At 41.8% G+C, this 16,808-nt stretch overlaps 1 protein-coding gene across 3 annotated transcripts in view; it reads right to left on the bottom strand.

Annotated features, from left to right (window-relative positions):
- Window positions 1–334: 334 nt before the first annotated feature.
- Window positions 335–16,808, bottom strand: part of PLPPR1 (phospholipid phosphatase related 1) — a 152,971-nt gene continuing 136,497 nt past the window's right edge. For all 3 annotated transcript variants that reach the window (XM_071730822.1, XM_071730821.1, XM_071730823.1), the window contains 4 exons: window positions 12,938–13,188; window positions 6,226–6,402; window positions 3,591–3,722; window positions 335–1,881 (listed from right to left, as the gene is read on the bottom strand). In XM_071730822.1, the coding sequence (XP_071586923.1) occupies window positions 1,849–1,881; window positions 3,591–3,722; window positions 6,226–6,402; window positions 12,938–13,188 (593 nt within the window). In that variant the 3' untranslated portion in view covers window positions 335–1,848. The remainder of the gene's footprint in view (window positions 1,882–3,590; window positions 3,723–6,225; window positions 6,403–12,937; window positions 13,189–16,808) is intronic.

Here is a 16,808-nt window from a genome sequence, read left to right as displayed (position 1 = left end):
TGGGCACAGAGAATGTAGTATCTGACATGGCCTTATCCTCCTGACACAGCAGAGCAAGGAGTGATTCCACAGCCAAACCTATTCAGCAGAATTTTTCCCTGTGGAATTTAGGTCAAAGTTGCAATGAGAGACCCAGAACACCATGGACGGTTCCTCATGGTCACAGAAGTCTTGCATGGAACAAATCTGACCCTTGCATTCCTAAGGCTGAAGCAGACCAGCAGAGCCAGAAAAAAATACCAACCAGCAAGAGACACTGCATGACAAGACACAGAGACACAGAGATCCCATATTTTCTGTTTGTTACTGACAGAGACCAGGCTACACATTCAGGTTTTTTTGAGAATTTTTTTTTTTTAATCTGTTTTGGAAAAAAATATACAAAAAAAGCAGGAAAATGGAAATGTGAGGTAAACATTCCAGTAAAAGTACAGACAGAGGCTCCATTCTTTAAAGGAGACATACAGCAGTTATCACCATGCTAGAAGAATGAAATGCAGGAAAATCCTAGAAACAGTGAAAAGTCACTTAACGATGCTTTAGCCCCAGTCTAGCTATTGAAAATGGGCTCTTTTTTGTTCTTATCCCCATCCCCAGTTGCCTTTTTTTTTTTTTTTCCTTAAACAAAATTGTTAAATTGTAAAATAGCAGTTTTGATAGAAATTCTCTATGGCAGAATTTACAAAAACACAGACTGCTACTTCAGATCGTGTCATTGTTTTGGTTTTTCTTTTTGAGCGGCCAAAGCCCTCCAGCCAAAGTGACACTGTTGGGACAAAACTGGCTTCTCAGTGGTACCAATCCAAATGCCAAGTGACGCTGCTGTGCTGGAGAAGTCCTGTCACTCCTCCTTTCACAGCGTGATGTGTTACCCCACAGATCTGTGATGAAGTCATGACACACTTAAGGCGCAGCCCCAGCTCCGCAGTGGTGGCTGTATATCCCCATAGTCGATTCCTGAAGCCAGGTTTCACTCGGAGCATCAGCTGGGCCCTGGGAGGTGGTGCAGGAGGGTTTTGGTGGTATCTCTAGGGAGATAGTATAGTCAGCTCACATGCTATCAGCTACTACTACAAATTTTCATGTCCAGCCTGTCTATATTGCAAACCAAGTACGCTGTTTCAGTTATTCTGTGATAACTAGCACAATCACCCACACCAGAACAACCAGGCTTTGACTCAGTGAGGTGCTTAAGGATGCAGACAGCCAGTTGACATCCATATGACAAGGAATGCTTAAACAGCTCACTGAGACAAGGATATTGGATATTTTAAAATTGTCAATATTATCATTGGGTTAGATTCCTGATCACCATTATCTTAATCTGAGTTAAATATATGCAACTACTTCAGACCTATGCTGCGCTTGCTCAGATCAGAACCTGACCCACTGGTAGAAGCACTTCTTATGGTAAGAAAAGGTAAAAGTGATTTTTTTTTTTTCCCCAAGATATATAAATTCAAAAATGAAAAAAAAAATTGTGTACAAATATCACATAACAACATCAACAATTCCATAGGTTCTTCAGTGCACACTTCAAACAAGAAAAGGTTTTGTGGATTGATTTTTTTTTTCTTTTTTTTTTTTTTTTTTCTTTTTTAGGTTTTTTTAGTTTTTTTTAGTTTTTTTTTTTTCATTTTGCTTTTAAATTCTGGCATAATAATATTAAAGCTGACAAAAAATCAGGGCAAGCTACATCACTTCCTCATACAAAAAAAGTACAAAACATTAGCCTCTAACTAGACATAACATAATACTGGTCATCACAGTTAGACATTTAGTAACTGTGTGTCTTGGAGTATTGTACTGGAGGGTAATAAAAATAGTTTCTGTGTCCAATCTTCCATCTCAGGTTACTTCAGTCATGGAGGCAGAGTGATTCTGCAAAGATGAAAAGGCAGACACATGAACATGTTTACACATTCTGACATTTACATAGCCTGGTATATAAAATGAATGAGAAAATCCTTCACTAATAAAATCTGCTTCCCAGATAATTCAGGGCTTTAAAATGACAAGAACCCTGAAAGTGTGACTGCCACCTTTCTGAGCTGGTTGTGGGAACAGCTGAACTCCTGCCCTGCAGGGCTTGGAGAGGCTTGGACAACACACTGACACATATTCCATACTTTAACCTGGACTGGATCCTGCCCAGAGGATGTGCCAATAGCAGCTCAGGCACAGAACTAATACAGTTGTTTGTCCTCAAGCATGAAGAGCCCAGCAGACCATGGGTTGGCCTCATGTGATCTATGCATGTTGATCCTACATGGTTTGACTCTAGGGAACATACAGAACTTAAAACCGTGCAGAAGTGGTGTCCTTATGCTGAAACAAGGACAGTCTCAGACATGGCACACCACAGGGGTCCTCTTAGGTGTAAACAGTGTTGATTCAGCCTTCTAGAAAGCCAGTGTCCGGGACTTTAGTGGCAGCACTGAATCATCCTTGGACCACCCTGCACCTGTAGGGTTTGTGTGGATGCAGAGTGGGAATGAATGCAGTGATCTGCAGGGAGAAGGATAACAAACACTTCCTGTATCCAAAGCAAAAGTAATAAACATCCATACCCCAAGACTTGTTTTTAACAGCTTCAGAATAGGACAAGTTTCTCCCACCTATTCCTGAGAGGTAGATATATGGTAATTTAGAGACTGACTCCCTAAATCAGAGTAAGTGATCTTGATTAGACTTGTCATCACCAGTTAAAGCCTTGTGCCTTCCAGCACTTCACAGTCCAGAATTATAAATAGCTTACTAGACAAAACTGTTCTCACAGTCTATGATTATTGTCACCTGTCAGCCCTTTTGTCACAGGTGATGCAATGTGGATATTCAAGTAGCATATAATTTCTGGACTGCAAGTTCACCAAGAGAACAGTTAATACACAATGTTCTGCAGATCTTGTGGAAAGTCTTCCAGCTAATCTTTGCCTATTCAAACTGGTGGCATTTGCTTGTTTGTGTTGAAAGGATTGGGTATAATTTAGTTATGCCAACACAAGACTTTTGAAGTCAGTGGTTTAACAGAAAAACCATCAATGATGATGCTCTCAGTAGCCTATTTTTTTTAAGCTTGAAATAATGCTATTAGCTTCTCTTCTGATTTAGAGATAAAAAGCAGTATATGATTTCTTCTTATAGGAGATACTGAATAGTAATAAGGATAAAAACCTAATCTCTGTAACATTTTTCTGGCATAGTTTATCCTCAGGATTATGGGTGTTAGAGTTAATCCTTCAGACATCCCCAAAATATTCTGAAGTGTCATCAGACACAACTAGAACTATCTTTACTTTTCTCTCAGTTTTCTGCTCTTCTAAGCAAAAGTTTATTACCAAAAATGATATGCAGAGGCATGTGAGATCCTACTGCTTCAGCTTTGGATGTGATCAGATCTACAGTCTTTGGTAGTTTAAGCGATAAATGCCTTAAAACAAACTCTCCCCTGATGAAAATTCTTTCTGTTCAGTGGGCTTAATGTTAGGAATAAACCCAGCTCCCCATGCAGTTACATATACAATTAATTTTTCCTCTGCTGTAGTAGAAAATGTGGTTGGTGATAGTCTGGGTGAGAGGATTTGAAGTACCTGTGCACTCAGTGTCTCCAGAGGACTCTCAACTCTCGGAAAAGCCATTAGCGGCATTCCTCGTGGGTCTTCAGGCTTCGGTTTAGAAGGAGCTCCGTGAATGCCCTTGAAGTTATGGACAACACATATCCCCTGTGTAATGCAGAGAAAGAAAAAAATTGAGGGCAGCATGTTCTGTCCAGAGGGAACACTCATAAGAATTACCACCAAGGTCTCAAAACTGCTGCTTTTTGCAAAGAACTTTGCCTTACTTTGGGTTCAAGGCATCATCTATCTCAGCCTGTGGCTACGGTGTGTTTATGGGTATAGCTGAGAGCAGTTAAATGCCTTGGTAAATAGGTTCATCTGTCCTCTGGTCTGACGGGATCAGCTGTTCTCAGCCTCTTTGCATTTTATACAGCAGAAATGCCCATCCCTGCTTTATCATCACAGAACCGTGGACTACCATGATGTTGCATTCTATTAGCAAAACATTCCCCTCAGACCCTGGCTGTCATTTCCAATGAGTAAAAACAGCTCACTGGATGGCTGAGGCTATCTCACATCTGTATGGCATCAAGATCCTTTAGCATTTTTCCTGCACACTTCCAGCACAGCTGCTCTGGTGTCTGTCCTACAAGTCTTTCCCTTGTGCAAGACCTGACTTGCTGCATCCACATGGTGATACTGACAAGAGCAAACACACCAGGGCAGGATGGGGCTGGAGAACATGGTGGGAAAGACCTAGTGGAGCTGACACTCCTGCTGTCAGGGAGATTACTAGGATGTCCCACCTCACCCCTTAAAGGTCCAGGAGAGCCTTCCACCACTCAGCCACTGGGCTTGTCACATGAGTAGGGTGGCAGATGGTCTGCAGGGCAAAAATGTGGCTGGGAGAGGGCTGCCACTGGTGGGAATGGGCACTGGAAGCACACAGGTTGTCCTGTCCAGATATGTGACTTGGCTTTCTCTTGTGCTGAAAGTTTAAACTGCCTTTTCCAGTGGGAATCAGGCAAACCACTTGCATAAAAGCCAAGGTCAGACATTGCGGACATCATTTTATTTAAAGAGAACACAGGAATAAAGCATATGTAAAAGTTTGGTTTGGGGTTGGTTTTTTTTCAAGTACAGAATACGGAAAAAAGTCAGTGGCAGGGCAATCTAGATTTAAAGGATCTTTGAAACCTAGCCCCACCTGATCACAGAGAAAAAGTGTCTGTTGCTCTGCAGTGGGCAGTTTTGAAGCCTATTTTGATTAGAATCATAGAATCATAGAATCATAGAATCCTAGGGGTTGGAAGGGACCTCGAAAGATCATCTAGTCCAACCCCCCCTGCCAGAGCAGGGCCACCTAGAGTACATCGCCTAGGAACGTGTCCAGGCGGGTTTTGAATGTCTCCAGTGAAGGAGACTCCACAACCCCCCTGGGCAGCCTGTTCCAGGGCTCTGTCACCCTTACAGTAAAAAAATTCTTTCTGATATTCAACTTGAACCTCCTATGCTCCAATTTACACCCATTACCCCTTGTCCTATCACTGGTCACCATAGAGAAAAGCCTAACTCCATCTCCCTGACACTCACCCCTTACATATTTGAAAACATTGATGAGGTCACCCCTCAGTCTCCTTTTCTCCAAACTAAAGAGACCCAGCTCCCTCAGCCTTTCCTCATAAGGGAGATGTTCCACTCCCTTAATCATCTTAGTAGCTCTGCGCTGGACTCTTTCAAGCACTTCCCTGTCCTTCTTGAACTGAGGGGCCCAGAACTGGACACAATACTCCAGGTGTGGCCTCACCAATGCAGAATAGAGGGGGAGGAGAACCTCTCTTGACCTACTAACCACACCCTTTCTAATGCACCCCAGGATGCCATTGGCCTTCTTGGCCACAAGGGCACATTGCTGGCTCATGGTCATCCTCTTGTCTACTGATTAAATGGAATCAGGCACATTTCTTGGTAATACTGAAAATCAGCCTGACTGCTGTGTGGGTCAAACAGATAACTCAACAGACAAAATACTTCAACCACCTGGCCAAGAGCCCTGAAGTTGCTGTTCCTGGATTCTATGGAAAGGCCTTTGATATCTATTAATACCTCTGGTTATCCTATAAGCTGGTAAACAATTTCAGCTTAACCTCAGATGCTGCCAAGGGAGGCAGTTTTGTCTCCCAGGGAGTTTGTCCTGACCTTCCTTCCTACTGCACTTGTTCTATGGTCTGGAACAAAATGGGAACCTGGACAACTGCTCAGAGCCCCAGACAACCATCTAGTGAACTTATGCAGGATATCAAGCAGACAGACAGTGGGGCTTTGCAACACAGAGTCTCAGAGAAGTCTCAAACCCTTTTGACAGTAGTTAAAATCTGCAACACCTTTAAAGCGTTTTAAAGGACAGGACAAGAAAGAACATGTACAGTAATTAAAATAATCTTGAAATATATACAATGCAAAAAAATATTAGTCTTATTAATTAGTATCAAACTCATTTCATGCTGAGTTTCTCTCTGATGATTCCTTTAATTAGATGTGCTAGAATTAGTTCTTAGCAACAGGAATCATCAGCTGCAACAGGCCACAAGAGACTAGTAACTTGTTTTTTTAACGGTCGTATTTTTAAAAGGAACAGAAGGACTATCAGAAGGACTGATAGGCTTACCAGAAACAAAGCTACAGCACTCCCCAAGACGAAGCCTGCAATCACATCCGAACAGTGGTTTCGGTACTCAGAAACTCGGTTTAGCCCGGTGAGGAAGGCAGCACACAGGGTGCCCAGACACAGCACAGGTTTGGCCAGCCTGCTACTCTTCGTCTTAATTGTGCTTGTGATGTACATCTGAAACAAAGGGCAGGACAAAGATTAAATGGTGCTCTGCCGTAGATTCATCTTTCTCCACACAGACAAATCCTGAATCAGCAAGAATGTGACAAAACCCAGCTCATTAAAAAAAAAAAAAACACACTGTGAAAGGAAGAGGTTTAAGGTAACTCAGAGAACACTTGTAAGACAATAAACCTGATACTGTTAAATATTCTTTCAGGATGTCAAATATCTATCCTATCAACTGCATTTACACACTGGACTGTACAGGCACAGCTTTACTGACTGGTGAGAGCACTTGCTCATATGCTGGCAAATGTGCACTGAGAGTATGTGACTCAGTGTTTGCAGAGGGAGTCAAGAATTTATGTTCATCCTCCTGCAGAAACTGTAATGTGCACTTGATGGAATGCCTAGCATCAATATGAGCCAGGTGCTCCACCATCCAAGTGGTGTTAAGTTTAAGAAACAGCACATTATGAGAAACCATTCCAGACATCCTCTCTGCAAGATGACATGGAACACAGACTATGAGAGATACTTTTTTCAAAACAAAGTTGATCCTGAATTAATTTCAGAGCATTAAGTTTCACTGTGCTCTGAATATTTTTAATGAACCCCCAATGTTTTTGGTAGTTTGTATTTTATTTTAAATGCACTTTGACAGAGAGAGTAAAACCGTGTGGGTCTAAATTAACAGCCAGTGATAATTACAGAGCCACAAAATTACAGAGATCAGGCAAATGAAATCTGATACCAAAACAAGTCAATAGAATCCTTTTCAGAAAGGAAGTATGGATGCCTTCATGATCTCTAAAGCTTTGACAAGCGAAGCAAATACATTTGCCAGAAATGTCTCAAGATGACACATGGCCTCTCATACACAACAGAATGAGGAAGATTCATTTGAAAAAATTTATTGGTTTCTTATTAGCAATCAATGGTCAATGAACCTGATTCATGTAGTTCACATCCAATGCAGTGAAAGTACAAACACCTGTTCTGCTGGGGAACAGAAACATTACAAACTATGGAAGTGTGTCTTCCAGGTTTAATATCAAAATATGCTGGTTTATCTGTAAAGAAAAATATATTCTGGTGTTGTAGAAGTAAGTAAAATCACCAGAGCTGAACAAATTTCCATTCTTGACAATTTTTCAGCAATCAGAAATGGAAATATGGTTCTGTTAAGTCTTCTGGACAAAGGTCTCTAGAGAAGATCCTTATTGTTTTAATCACACCTGCAATAAGGCCACAACTGGGATATGTGATTATGCCATCTCCAGGTCAAACCTCATCCTTCTCTGGGATGGTGTAATTTCTGGGCAGCACTGAAATGAGAGTGGGGACTCTGCAGGATGGTGGAAACCCAGGAGTTGTTCTCCTTTGTTGCTGCTACAGCACCAAAGGAGTTCCCGTTGGGTTCTGCTAAAAGAAAAGCACAAGCTGAAAAGCAGCCACTGTGCTGGCTCACACCACTGCCTGTGGTTGAGACCACAATGACCTGGCTTGAGTAGAGCTGCCTCAAGATTTTGCTGTGCCTGTGGTGAAGGAAGAAGGTTTGTGACTTCGTGCTTCCAATCACAGCTGCCAGCACAGCTTGCTTTGCATTGCGCGATCTATTTAGCAATTATGGGCAATTTTACTTTATTTTAATGCCTGTCACTTTCTTCATGAGCCAGGTCACTGTGGTCTGGCACACAATTTGGGGACCAAGAAACAGAAATTAAATACATTCTCAAAGTCACTCTGCTCATTGCCTTTCATACATTCCCTTATTCTGCTGTATTGTATTTTTAACTTCAGCTTTGTTCCTGTCTATACATTTTTTCCATGACTGGCCCATCACATGTCCCTACAGCTGGTTCTCCCCACTGGATGGTGTTACAGATTTTTGCCCTAAATACCATTATGATACTTAACTCTAGAAGGGAAGAGATGCTGCAGCCACATCTGGCAAGGAGTTGGACGTGCCAGGGAAATGGACCTGGGAAGTCAGATCTGATTGTCAGCACTGAGGCAAAATTATACTTTCACCTTGTGAAGAATGTGCAGTACTCGATTTCTAGCAGATAAATTTTCCAGATCTTTGCCCAGAGAGGGGAACTCTTCTGTCCTTACATGTGCTGCTGAGCAAATAATTTAAAGGTGAATTCAGTTCACGGACTGGGACATTGTGCTGTGTAACAGCACTGTGAATGGGTCAAAGCTGCTTGAGACATTCCTGCCTGTTTTATTTTTCCAGCCTAATACCTGACTGCAGCATATGTCTGAACTTGGCAGCTCCTACCTGAGTCCCAGGCACCAATCCTGACCAGGTCCTGCTGGTTGGCTGAGCCCCTCTAGACCACCACCAAGAACGATATTAACATTCTTCTTTGAAAACACTGTGTTATTAATTGACACCCACCTTTCCACCCCATGCATTTTTTTTAGCAGAAGCCAATTCAAAGGAGCAATAGGGAGCTGGATTGCTTTCCTGTTCCCCACCAAAGCACTAGTGTGGTTTACAGCATCAAAAGGAGAAGCATCACCTCCTTGAAATAAGAATGCAGTCCTGCTGACACAGCTGCAAACCCCAGCTACAGAGAACAACCCACAGGTGCTTGTGTTCTTACAGGTCTGAGATGAAGCTGGATCTTTGGCTTATGTGTGTGGGAGAGTGCTCCTTATTATACATGGAAAGGATCTAATGTATCTGAAGTTCCATGCATCAGCAGGAAAACATAAATTTAATCATAATTTAATCATAAACAGTTTGCCAAAGGGAATCTGTTAAACCCTCATGAGCAGGGTATAAAACAAGACAAACTGTTTTTCTAGAAACTATGCTCCAGTTCAACCATAAATCACACACTGAGCTCAGAAATAACTGGGGGAACTTCTCCATTCTGCTCAGACTTCCTCATCATTACAGTTTGATCTATATTGTCCTAGTCCCTAAAGCCAAGGTATTTTTAAAGATACTTACAATGTGTTTACTCTTTGATTTCCTATACATAGGAGATCCTTTTGAAATTTTTCCACAATCCTGTTTAAGGGTAAACTTACTAAAAAAACTACACGTCAAAACCAGGAGAGGGAAGAAGTGAGTAGAAGAACGTTTAAAAATAGAATAAATCATATTTTAAAAAGTTAAAATACATATGCTTTAACTATATAAGTTATCTATCCAGTTTCTTTGCTCTCCTCTTATCATTGCACTCAAGCAGTGCATTTAGCAATGTGCAATGTGTGATAGAAGCATTCATCCTGTGTGTGATTCTTCTCCATCTTCTTCAGACAGACAAAAGCACAGACAGTCAAGAAGGCATTTTTGTTTGCAAATATGCAAATTTATGCTTAAATATAATTAGAATGTATGATGTATCTACAATGATAAAGCAAAGTATACGAAGGTTCTCTTGTCCTTTCAGCAGGAAGCAGGGAGATTTGTTATAGTTTATTTTCATCGGAAAGTTTACAATTTCATACCAATATCAGAAAATGCTGTGTCTTATAAGCTCTACAGACCTTTGCCAGAGATTTCTGCAGTAAGAGAGAAGCAGAGCCTTTGACAATAGTGTTTACTGCAGAACCTGGTGCAGTCTTCTGAACATTCAGTACAGCCTCTGGCCTTGAATTTTATTTAATGCGGCTATGATGAAATTGCTGGCAGAGTCACAATGACCTGGATTGCAGATGGGCTTTCCTGTAGTGTTCTCTGCTATTCAGAATTTTGCAAGCTGGGAAATTGGAAGTTTCATGTCCAGCTATATGGTATGACTCTAATCTAGTAAGAAGTAATACACCCAGGCATAAACAATGCCAGGCTGTGATACAGCGTGACGAGGTCGAGTCTTCAAGAGAGATGGAGACGAGAGAAAGCATTACTTGTGGATGATGCCAGGCAAGACCTTAGCTGAAGAATCCTAAAAACATTAGTAAATATTCAATAAGGGTGATTAGTTGCATACTTCAACCAAAGCGACCCTGTTGTGATTGTAAAACAATTCTCCTTGATTACACTTCCAAGGCAAACTGTAGGATCATCAAGGATATCTCTCTTCTCTCTACAATAAAAGGTCCTTCGGTGATGCTCATCAAATACTTTAATTTTCCATTGTCTGGCTGAACACTACCATCTGTTAAATGTCTTAAGTCATTGGGTCTTCCGTGGCTTTTCTTACAGGGTAACAGTTGTTTAGAGATAGAGTAACAGGGATATCAGAATGCAGCTCATGATTTTATCATCTGTTTTTTTTTAAGTTTCTTTGTTATTTTCTTTCTTTTTTAAATTTTTTTTTTTAATTTTTTTCCCCACCAGAAATGTTAATAAATTAAAGAGTACTTCAAGCCTATTGCTTTCCCATGGGAAAGGTATTCAGATGCATATCTTTCTAACTGTACAGCAGCGTACCTCTGGGAGACTGAAAAACTTCTGCAAATCTCACTCTAATTTTTGCATAAGTCTGGAAGTTAGGGGTCTCAACTGTCTTCTCTGAGTTTTCTCTCTGCCTGCAGAGAGATTGATGATTTGGGTGCTCCCCAACTTTGGCAGGTGACGAGAAAAAGTCTGATTAAATACAAAACCCAGATTATATAAAAAAGAAGAAAACAGAAAGCCAAACCAATCTCAGTGGGAATGCTGTCACAAACAGACTAATGGTCAGACCAGTACAGACACCTACAGAGGGTACTTGAGGTTCAGTCATGGAGGGGACTCCCAGGCCTCAACTGACATTTCAACAATGAAAAACAATTTATGTTCTGATTCCAGTCTCCTGTCTCCTCATGCTCCACCTGTTTTATTTTTCTTTCTCTGTGCTGAGATCTTCGGCTTTATGCAAAATACTATTTCTAACCAAATGCCCTGTCTTTTATGTTCAGCAGCCCACACTCATTAGAATCTTCAAGACACTTCTCAAAAAGAAGCAAATGTGCACAGCAGAATTTTTCAGCAAAACTAGATCTGAACATTGCCTTTCTTGTACAATGTTCATGTTAATCCTAGCTGACAGGCAGGGAAAAGACAAGTGACAACACCTTCAGCTGTCTCCTGGCAGAGAACTGGGCTGAAACTGTACTCTAGGATGAAACCCCTTAAGGGCAAACTTTTATGACCTTGCAGTTCAGAAATAACTCCATGAACTGGTTGCACATCTCCTATGTGGGCAGAAGCACAGGCCCATCAGAAGGTACTCTCAATCAGGTCTTGGAAATGCTGAACTATGGGGGACTGAAGCTCAGGAAAGAAAAGCATTATTCCCCTTAAATTGTAGGAATGAGCCTGCTCATAGAAGACCTTCCTTCCTAGGAAACAAGAGAGGTTGGGCAGGGAAAGTTCATGAAAGGATGTAACCAGCTTAAGGGCAGAACCAGGACTGTACTGATCCTAGAACTTCTAGTCAAGAGTTTACCATGATGAAAACAGATACTACAACAACATTGAGTTTATTTATAATAATATTTCATACATGGTTGTTTATTGTTTAGAAGTAATGCATGCAAAATGGGCTTTCCAAACACTTCCCAACAAATCATGATCAAATGAGTTACTAGTTTAAACGTCTGTCATTATTCATGCAACATTCTATGCAAACAGATGGATATTGAAAGAGGTTCTTGAATAAGGGTGGTTTCTTCATTTTATAGTAAAAATGTACTGTTTTATTCACCCTCTACAAAGATTAGGGTAAAATATTCAGTAAATACATTGTCTTTGTTAGGTTTAAGTTTTTTCACAAATCCTGATGACCTAGAGGCAGTCTCTGCAGTCATTTGACTCAAGCTATTGGACCTACTTAAATCATTTTTAGATCAGAACTGTGATAAGTCCTTGGGTCTTAATGGCAAAACCACTAAGGTTTCCCACTTTCGGAAGAAGTTCCTCAGGTCTGTTTTTTAAACATTACAGAAACTTTAGCCAGAGGACACAGGGGAGCAGCCTTTGTTAGACTGTCCCACTAGGATCTGTTTCATCGGACTTTTAAAGGCAGACAAATTCCTTCCTGACAGTACAGTTATGTCACCTTCTCAGGATGTCAACTGGGGTCCACTTCTCAAAGGTAACAGCAAAATTCTGCCCCTGACAACCTTCTTTAAGTACGGAATTCAGATTCTGAAAAAGGGGAGTAAAATCCAGCATCCCACTGAAATGGCACAATTTATATTTTAGATGTTCAACAACTCATGGCATGTGAACAAAAGAAATATTAGTGATCCAGAAGCTGTTTCAGCATCAACTTCATTATAATATTTTTGTGGCAAGCGTAGGGAGAAGAGGACTTTTAATGAATATTAAAAAAATCAACAGCAAAGGCAAGATTAGGCCTCATGCCAGCACATCCTTAAGTGCCTCTAAACCAGCAAGCATTTGATTTGCTTATACTGTGTTTGGTAAAATAGAGAGGGAGGGGTGTTTTCCCCTACAGATAAAGAAGAAACCCCTCCCCGAAACAACCCTCATTAAAAAAGAACCAAAACGAAAACAAAACTGTAGGAGAAATGGCCCCATCCATGTGCACATATAAGAACATCTCATGAGTCAGCTGCCACCACTGGCACTCACCGTGGCATACAAAGCTGAGTAGATGCTCAGAGCAGCATGTTTGGATGGGAAGGATCTCCTTGCCTGGTCAATCACCTCCACATCCCCTGTGCAGATGTTGCCATTGTTGATGAACTGTTGGGGGGCCCGACAGTCATTTCCAGTGTAGTTGGGCTTGCACACAGTCAGGAAGTAGGGAGTCAAGTTCCCAGTCACAACCTGGCCAGCGTTTACAAATATATCAGTGGCAAAAAGTCCAAATGCAAACACTCCTGTGAAAAAAGGTTAAACATAATGATTATTCAAACAGGTTTCATAAACATGGTAAGAGGTGGGGGATCAAACCCAGCAGTCACTACCCAGAAAAAAACACCACTGACTTCAGCAGAGTATATAACAGCTCTGAACCTGACAGAGCAGCCTAGAGATGAGACATAATACTGTACTTATCTTAATATGACTATCTAGTGTTAAGGACCTTTTGCATTTTGACTGTTCACCATCCTGCTGCTGAAAAACTAAGATCCCAATCTAGCAGTATTTGGTAAGTCCTTTGTCAACACCCACGCAGCTGTGGTTCAGCTCATGTCACTGGGAGCACATACCCACAAATTCTTCAGCAGGAAGCATTCACCTGAACCGAGGAATATTTCCAGGATTGTTATGCTAATTCACCATCCCTGGATCCTATGACGAGAGGCTGAGGGAGCTGGGGCTGTTCAGCCTGGAGAAGGGGAGGCTCAGAGGAGACCTCATCACTCTCTACAACTCCCTGAAAGGAGGTTGTAGCCAGGTGGGGGTTGGTCTCTTTTCCCAGGCAACTCTCAGCAAGACAAGAGGGCACGGTCTCAAGTTGTGCCGGGGGAGGTTTAGGTTGGACATTAGAAAGGATTTCTTTACTGAGAGGGTGATCAAGCATTGGAATGGGCTGTCCCGGGAAGTGGTGGATTCTCCGTCCCTGGAGATATTTAAAAAGAGACTGGATGTGGCACTCAGTGCCATGGGCTGGGAACTGCAGTGGTAGTGGATCAAGGGTTGGACTTGATGATCTCTGAGGTCCCTTCCAACCCAGCCAATTCTATGATTCTGTGATTCTATGATTCTGGAGGGATTTAGAAGCCTTGTAGATACAGTGCTGAAGGACATGGTTTAGTGGAGAATTTGGCAGTACTGGACATGACTGTTGGACTTGATGATTTTAAAGGTCTTCCAACCAAAACAGTTCTATTCCATGATACTACAGTTGTCACATCCTCCACTGACTACCCATGATTGTTATTAACACCTGCTGCAGCTGCTATGAACATAAATGGGTACTTCTTCCTTGAATGTACCAGTTATGAACAAAAGGAACAGAACAGCAGGTTTTCAGAAATGTCAAATTCAAACGTTTCAAAAGACTAAACTGTCTGCCCTTTCCTCCTTCCTATCATTAAGGGGGATTATAGTATCAGAAAATATTAGAACAAATAAGTACTTCTCATGTGAGAACGTTAAGGTCAAGTGTTTTTGCTTTCTCTCTCTCCTTTAATTCCGTAAGCAAAAGTAATTTAAAATATAAATTAGCTGAGATTGCCATGTATAGAAATATGACAAAGAGTTTGCTCTCCAGGGAAAACAGCAGAGCTGTGATAAAATTGTAACAGTTGACACCTGTAAGGTTATAACAACTTATCTGTACTGGGTGAAAGAAAAACACCAAAAATTAAACCGAAATCCAATAGAAAAAGAAAATAATGCAGCCTTTCTCTGGTTCTAAACTGCAGGGCTGGCCCTGTCCTTTCCCTGGCACGACAATCTTCCCCCATTTATTGTGCCAAACATCTGTGTTTAAAAGGGAAATGGAGAGAGTATTGACATCGCTCCCATATTTTCTCTGTCCTTCTGCTAGTACTTTAAACCCATGGCTTTCCACAGCCCGCAGAACTCTTCATCTACATTCAGCAGTGCATAAGCAAACAAAAAAGGCAGTAAGGATCTCTCCAGCCTGGTGAATAAAGCAAGTTAACCCAGAGACTAATGTTATTTATATACTGTTCTTTGGCCAAAAATTTTTTTCTTTTTTCCCCCAGCTTGGTTTAAATTGCATCTTTTTTATATGCTGTGCAAATCACAGGGAATGCAGAGAATATTTTTTCCCCAGCCCTTTGCAATACTTAAGAGGAAATGCAAGAGCCAGGCAAACACTGATGTCTGACCCATGGTCTTCACCTCACAAGTATAAACCAAGAACTGAGATATTTCAGGAACAGCTCCTGGGCTCTGCAAAGTTATTTCAGGTACAAAGATGGCCCAGTGTTTTTCTCAAAAACCCTTAAGTTTCTCAATATTTGGTAGCACTGGAAGTGCTGTCCCAGACCCAGGTCCCAGGGGCTGCAGTCCCCTGCAGAAAAGAACAAGCCACAACTAAAACCTTTTTGATGCTCCAAGGGAGATGAGTATTGATCACTGCAATCCCCTCATGCAGTCCTGACAGACCGAAAATCACAGCAGAATGCATTTGTTGAGCAGGAACCCAGCCTGTGCAGTCTGATTACACACCATGTTCTCTCTCTGGAGATTCTGGGACAGGGTTGGCTGTAATTGATTTTAAAGGCTGCAATGCCAGTGAGCCCGCCTAGTGGTGGAGAGTCCCCTGATGGCTTTTGTACCTCGGGAACCAATCCGTGCAATGGATTTGTTCAGTGACCTGCAGCAGCTAAGCTTGCTGACCAGAGCAAGGGAATGCAGGAACATGATTGACAGGTTTTTAGAGCCAAGCAGATTGCTGCTGACAGACTTTGTGGGAAGGGAAGCTGGGGCAAGGTCTGTAGGGCTGTCTGGCTGCAGTCTGTGACATGATGCTACGGAGAGAGAACAGGAGGACATGTACCTCTTCTAAATTTCGATGCTCAGGGGCAATGGGAAGTGATGCCTTCCTACTAATGAGCAAGTAGTTTATCTCCTGTGCCTGCTCTGGCCTAGAAAACCTAGGAGTGAACAGTAGTCCAGAACTTGGCACATGCTGAGAAAAGATGTCAACAGTGCAAGCCACATGGGAAGAAAACCCAACCTCTTCAGTTGGGTGCAAGCAGAGGAGACAGACAAGAGGTTAATTTCATTTACATAAAGACACTACTCATCCAGGCCTTCAAGATGGAGCAGAAGCTACTTCTGGGAAGGCTTTCAGACTTTATGTCACTGTCCTAGCTCTCAGTTGTGTTTGTGTGAGTAGGAGCAGTCAGAAAGAGGAGAAGACTAACACGTAAGTAGGATGTAACTGTGAGAGACTAAACTAATCCAGAGATTGAGGGTGGGTTGTACTCCCTGCTACACTCTTTAGAGTCCAAGAAGAAGGAAGTGAGGATCAGAAATGAACATAACAGTACCTCCAGTGAAAAAGACCTTGGACAAACTAAACGTCCAAACAAAAAAAAGAGCAAAAAAGGGAAGTCCTGCTCATAAACGCTGAAGACAAACAACATGACCTTAAATCTTCCCAGCTCCATCTCACCTGAACCAGCACGTGCCTTGGTAAAGAATCTAAATCTTCAGCAGTTTCAATTTTGAAAGTTTCAGTTTTAATCTTTCCACTTACACCTCCCCCTATATTGCCACCAGGAACTACTCCAAGAAAAAAATCCATAATCTCTGGGCTCTCACTCATGTGCTACTCTCTCTTTCTCCCACTGAGCTTCCTGTGTGGCTGCTTATCTATGTTGCCACCTCCTGCTCTGTTTACTGCTTTTGCTAATAGATATGTCTGCCCTGAAGAAGAATTTAGCTTTCCTCACTCACTGAAACCTCAGTAGAGCCCTCTCTTCTTCCTGCAGCTTGTGCCTGAGCTCTCTCCCACCCTGAATCTCTCTAACATCAGAGACTGCAGCTGCTTGTTGACTCCATGGAAACTCTC

The sequence above is a fragment of the Heliangelus exortis genome, chromosome Z, assembly GCF_036169615.1.
Source record: "Heliangelus exortis chromosome Z, bHelExo1.hap1, whole genome shotgun sequence".
NCBI classification, from domain to species: domain Eukaryota; kingdom Metazoa; phylum Chordata; class Aves; order Apodiformes; family Trochilidae; genus Heliangelus; species Heliangelus exortis.
The sequence above is the reverse complement of the archived record's forward strand: the minus strand, read 5'-3'. Positions and strand labels throughout refer to the sequence as shown.